The following is a 6,000-nucleotide window of genomic DNA, read 5'->3' on the forward strand; positions in this document are numbered from 1 at the left end:
TACATGGTGCTATATAAATGTTAGTATGATGGTGAGGTCTTCTTGATCCAAGGTCCATTGCTGTATCCACTGTGCTACATAGCCTTATTACTTGAGTGACCTTGGACAAGTCACTCAACCTTTTTGGGTCTCAGTTTTCTTCTCTGTAAAACAGAGGGAATAGACTCAATGACCTTAAATGTCCCTTCCACCTCTAAATCTATGGTTAAATGTGTTTTGTTTTCAGTTCCACTGGAAAATAATAGGAGCATTAGACTTAGACTTGGGAGGGGAGGGACTTTAGAAATCATCTGTTCACTTACTTTCTCGATGAGAAAACTCAGTCCCAGAGAAATTATATGACTTGCCCAAGGTCACACAGGTAGTAAGTGACAGGGTCAGGATTTATCTCCACTCCTCCATCTCCAACATGGCTCCATTCTCTAAATTTATATCTGACAAAAATCATAGAAATGAGTGATTAGAGATTTAATAGATCTTATAACCATATTTTAAAGGGAAAAAAGAATTTGCAGTTCCTTTTGACAATGAATTTCCTCTTCGTCTTGCTAACTGACGTTGACATTAGAGCACTATGTTAGCAGAAAAAGCATCTGCTGTTTCATTTTTGGATATATGTATCAAAAGAATGTGAATTCAGGAGAAGGTAAGTGTTGTAGTGGAGAAGAAGTTCTAATTTATATGTTTCTTTTGAACAGGAGTGGATCCAGGATACTGAAAACGTGACCAGCCCAACCAAAGTAGAACATTTGGAGCAGGAGTTTGTTGTTGAGGAGGGGCTCATAGAGGAACTTGCCAAGAAAGAGGCCAAAGACAAAGAGGGGAAAGTCTTTAGGGAGTATCCACAACTGAATGAACACAATACGAGCTCTAACCAGATCTCTTGTGTCCCACCTCAAGGCAGTGCCACTGTTTGCTCGGGTGATCTGAAGTTTGTTATGAATGACAATATGTATGTTATATTATGATGCTGTACGGCACACAGATAGGAGATGGGGTCTGGGCCAACAGCAGCATAGTAAGTTTCTGGAACCTATGGCAATAATGATAATAGCTACCATCTGTAGAGTGCTTTAAAGTTTGCAAAATACTCTGCAAGCATCTCATTTTATATTCACAACAATCTCAGGAGAGAAGTGCTATTATTATCCTTGTTTACACTTGGGGAAACTGAGGCAGACAGCGGTTAAATGACTTGTTCAGGGTCAGATGACCAGTAAGTGTCTGAGGCTGGATTCTAACTAGGGTCATCTTCCTCATTCTAAGTCCTGTTCTCTATCCACTATGCCAAATAGCTGGTTATGGACACAGATGGGGAAAAAAGGTTGTTTCCAGGACCTCACAAACTCACAAGTCTGCCATGAATTTAACTGCTATTCAGTGAGAAATCTTAGACTAAATTACATTAATTTTCATTTTAATTATAGCATCTCTGCACATGTACATACAGCAACTCATCATCCTTAATGTCTAAGCTTTACAATTCATAAATGTAGACACATTTCAATCTGAGAGCTTGTTAAGTCACAGATTTATTTTATTTAGAGTACTTAGAATAATTAATTTGAAATGTTTATGATATTTTCCCCTAAGTTTACATTTTTTCTATGTATGCTTTTCATTTAACTTGCAGTGAGAGAAATACCAATACAGAAAGCCAATAAAGAAACATATATAAAAGGGTTTTCAAATATCTAGACAGAGTATAGGGGAAAGAACATTGGGAAGGGAGTTGGGCAATGGAGTTCTAGTACTCTCTCTGAGACTATAGCTTTATGACTTTGGCCAAATCACCTCTTTAGGCTTCATTTCCTTAGTTATAAAATGCTGGGGCTGGACTAGAAAAAGTCCCCTTGAGCGGCAAGTCCTTAGCTTTAAGGACAACTCTAGCTCCAAAATAATCCTGTTTGGTGAAGTAATTCTTGCACTGATTTTGGATATAACACTAGGGACTACACAGCAAAATATGACAAAGTATGATGAAGCCTAAAGTCCCCATTTTTGGAAAGGCACACACACAAAAAAAGGATTTTCAAAGCTTAACACAATTGACTGAATCATTGTATTGAAATGACAGATGGACTTTGCAAAAGTATAATATTTTCCTATGAGGCAAAACCCTCAAACAATCCTTTTTGTAACAAACCATACCAGTATTTGTAATATGCTTCACTTTACAAAACATTCAGCACAGTCACTCCCTTGATGTGTCTGGTCCTTGATTTTGTTTTGCTGTGTTTTCACTTGTTAAATAAAGGGGGAAAAAGTTACCATAAGTGTTATCTTTGAGAGTAAAGTTCTAAGTATTTGATTTCCATGTTGATAGTGGAGGGGATTTTTGTACTGAAAGTTCTTCTAGGGTTTGAGGACCATCAGGTTTTTTAGATGATTGAGATTGTAAACTCAGTAGGTGGAAACTAGGTTGAATTGTACATTCTCAAAACAGTTGAGTAAAGACACTGTAAAATTTTCATATTTCTGTCTGTATTTTGTTGAAGGGGGTTGGAAAGGGTAATAGGGAGAACACACCATACTATTTGCTGAGGCTATTAACAATCTCAGAATGTTCCTGGTACGGATTGAAAGTAGACAGGAATGGCAGAATGGGACAAGGCATAATAATAAGTCTACAAATTAGGTCACATGCCTTAGCCTTTGGCCACCTTCTGGTATGAGTGTTGGGATCCATTCACTTGCCTTAGTATACAGTTCTCACTACACCAAATCAGGTGAGGAAATTTCAAGTAAGAAACCAGAGACAAGAGGCCAATGGTAGGAGGAAGGGATAAAAAGACTCAAATTATCTTGAGATAAATTTTCAAGAGGGCTTATGTGAATAAAGCCTAAGAGGTAGGAGCTGAATTCTAAAGCCAATCCAGCTCCTAGACTGCTTCCCAAACAAGGGTCAGGTACAGAAACTCTTTACATATGAAATCAAACAGGGGCATTCATTTCAATAAAATGATGGAATTTTGGAATATGTGCTTTTTCAAGTCAGGAGCTATCCCTGCTGTTATTGTCAACAGTGGTCATTCAGCAGACATTGCTATACAATATGATATGTGGATAAAAAGAATAGTTGTTTCTTGTTAGGGAAATTTTTTAAAAAATGATAGGGAAAATGACCTAAAGATCTCTTTCAGGTTGTTTTTCAACTGTACACGTGACCGTCAACAAATCGCCTGGGTTTTAAGTTACCCTACAAGAACCGGAGTAAGAATGAGAAAATTGAATCTGTATGGACCTTCTACCCCCTGCCCATTTTTTTTTTCCATTCTATCATTCTGGGAATAGTAACAGAAGAAAATACCAGTGATACTGTCGTCCCCACCCTTTCTCCCTACCTCCTTGGTTTTTGGATATGTAATCAGTCATGACCTGTTATAACAATTAGTCCATTCTAAAGCTTCTGGTCCCTTAGGCCCCAGTGACTCTGGACTGAGTTGTTTTAGGGTGTTTATACTAAATAGAAGGTTAAGAGTACAATCACAATAGCTCATAGGCCCCAGGTAGGGAAATTACTAATGTGTAGATGGAGATTTGTATTTGGATTTACTTATTTATCTTTAGGTAACACCTCACCTCTTCATGGTTGAACCAAAATTCAAGTTATCAGAAATGTTCAGGAAAAGAAATGAGCAGGCTGTTAGAGTTTCTGCTAATAGAGAGGCATCAGAAGGGGAATTGGAGAAAGAGCAGACCTTTTTTAATTTTTTATTTTTTATAAAGCAATCGGGGTTAAGTAACTTGCTCAAGGTTACACGGCCAGGTGTTTCTGGGTGGGTGCTAAGTGTCTGAGCCCGGATTCGATCCCCAGGTCATCTCGACCCTGGAGCCAGTGCTCTTACTCGCTGTGCTACCTGGCTGCCCCTAAGAGCAGACCTTTTTTGAAAGTTCCTTTATTCCTTAAAGATGTACACTACTGGTTGGTTCCAGTGTGAGTCTTCTGTTTTGAGGTGCCTTTAGATGGATGACTTAATCTCTCCCTTCTCTAGCTCAGCTCAGTCTTACTTTTTCTTTTCCCTTTTGCTTGTTGCCAGTCTTGGCTCTTAAAAGTTCCCACTCCTTCCTATCTGCTACCAGACATTTGAATATTTACCTTCCAAAACTGGTTTGATATTTTGTATTAAACCCAAAGTACACACCCTTTGTCTTATCAACTAGTCTTATCTAACAATCCAAATACGTTTCCTGTATGATCTCATATCACTTCACCTAGTTGCTTTCAAGGATTTCTAAACTGATTAAGACCCACATTTATTCTTCTCTCTGTCATTCATTTCTCATGGATTGGACTTCTTATTTAATGCTGTTGTCAGATACCTTTGAACAGTTCTTGCTCAACATTAAATGAACATATTTTAAGATTAGGCACATCTCCAAGATGCCAGTATTATCATCATTCGGATCAATATGTATTTTATATTCTCTACCTGATTTTCAAGGGTTTTAAAAATTAAACTTATTGGATATGCTTCCTAGGAAAATTAGGTGGTACAGAGAATAGAGTGCTGAGCCTGGAGGCAGGAAGACCTGAGTTTAAGTCTGGTCTCAGATACTTACTAGCTGTATGACCCTGGATAAGTCACTTTGCCCTGTTTGCCTCTCTTTCCTCATCTGTTATGAGTTGGAGAAGGAACTGGAGAAGGAATTGGATAATCACTCTAACATCTTTGCAAAGAAAATCCCAAAGGCATCATAAAGAGTCAGACTCTCCTAAACACAACAAAGCTATTCTTCCTAGAATCATTGGAGAATGGGCAATCATATAGTCACCTCACCTGCAGGTGAACAAAATCTTTCCAGTTGGATGACAAATTCTTTTTTCAGACTGTTAGATGTTTGAGGGCAGAGGTCATGTCTTAGTTTTGTATTGTTCCCAGCACAGTACATTGAACAACAGAAGTTTTAAAAAATATTTTTTTTAGATTAATACATTTATAGTCAGTGCCTTCATAATGCTGGCATAGGGGAAGGGCACTAATACTCATTATAATAAATCTGTATTTAATTAGCCTCAAAATGCATTCCACTGTTTTCAGAGGAGATAATTTGGCTGGCGTTCTAGTTAATCTATGTAAAACGAGCAGCATTAAAATAAGGTTCTATCTCATTTGTCCTGAAGTCCTCTGATACAGCGTCATCATGTGCAAGTGACCCTTGGCTCTTGCAGGCTCTGGTTCTCAAGCAGGGCATGAGGTTGGCAGAAGAGGCTCCCAAACTGGAAAGGCCTTGGATACAAACCTTGTGAGGGATTTTGTGTTTTTCATTTGAGGACAAGCCTAGCTAAATATAGAAAGGCTACCATTCTAACATGGTGCTCAGCATTGTCAAAACGCTCAATGCCCTTCAGGCCATTTTCTCTTGGAAAGAAACACACATCGAAATCACATTTTTTCCATAACCCACCTGAACGAATAACATAAATCACTTAGGCCAGCTTCCCACCAGGCCTCTGGCTACTTCCTCATGCTTCTAAATACTTCCCAATCAAAGTGCGATCTCTGCAGAGAGAATATTGAAGCCCTTCAAGTTTCTCATTTGCTGATGATATCTGTTATTCCACTATCCTCTGCTAGAAGTTTTGGAACTGTCCTGAAATTTTTGTTGGACATCTCAGTGGGTTGAGGAGTACTGGAGACCCCTCCAATCATCCCTTGTTTTCTCCTATCTTAGAGTTTTTGCACCTGACTAAATTCAAAGTTGCTATCCACTTAGTTTTCATCCTTGCCTCCAGAAGTTAAGATCTCTTTACCTTTCTCAGGGTGGAAAGGATGTTCTTCGGCTGTTTCTCCCCACTGGATCTTGTCTTACTAAAGTGCTAAGACTCTACCCTTAGGTAACTTTGAGAGTGAGCTCCTCTTGCTGTGATGCCCCTTGTTCAGGGGAGCTATTGAAAAAAAGCTACTCCAGCTTTCAAGGTACTCTGTGGATCCAAATCCACTCAAAACCATAATGACTCGGTGCCATACCAATGTGTTTACTTTTACTAACCAACAC

At 38.7% G+C, this 6,000-nt stretch overlaps 1 protein-coding gene across 1 annotated transcript in view; it reads left to right on the top strand.

The window, feature by feature from the left end:
* The window catches only part of CRLF2 (cytokine receptor like factor 2), a 38,274-nt gene extending 35,911 nt beyond the window's left edge, over nt 1-2,363 (top strand). Inside the window, exon 8 of the mRNA XM_069073070.1 lies at nt 699-2,363. Coding sequence (XP_068929171.1) covers nt 699-968 — 270 coding nt within the window. The 3' untranslated portion in view covers nt 969-2,363. The remainder of the gene's footprint in view (nt 1-698) is intronic.
* Nucleotides 2,364-6,000: the final 3,637 nt, after the last annotated feature.

Source organism: Petaurus breviceps, unplaced genomic scaffold, assembly GCF_028583685.1.
Source record: "Petaurus breviceps papuanus isolate PSGF00001 unplaced genomic scaffold, PetGlider_PUasm1.0 90849, whole genome shotgun sequence".
NCBI lineage: Eukaryota > Metazoa > Chordata > Mammalia > Diprotodontia > Petauridae > Petaurus > Petaurus breviceps.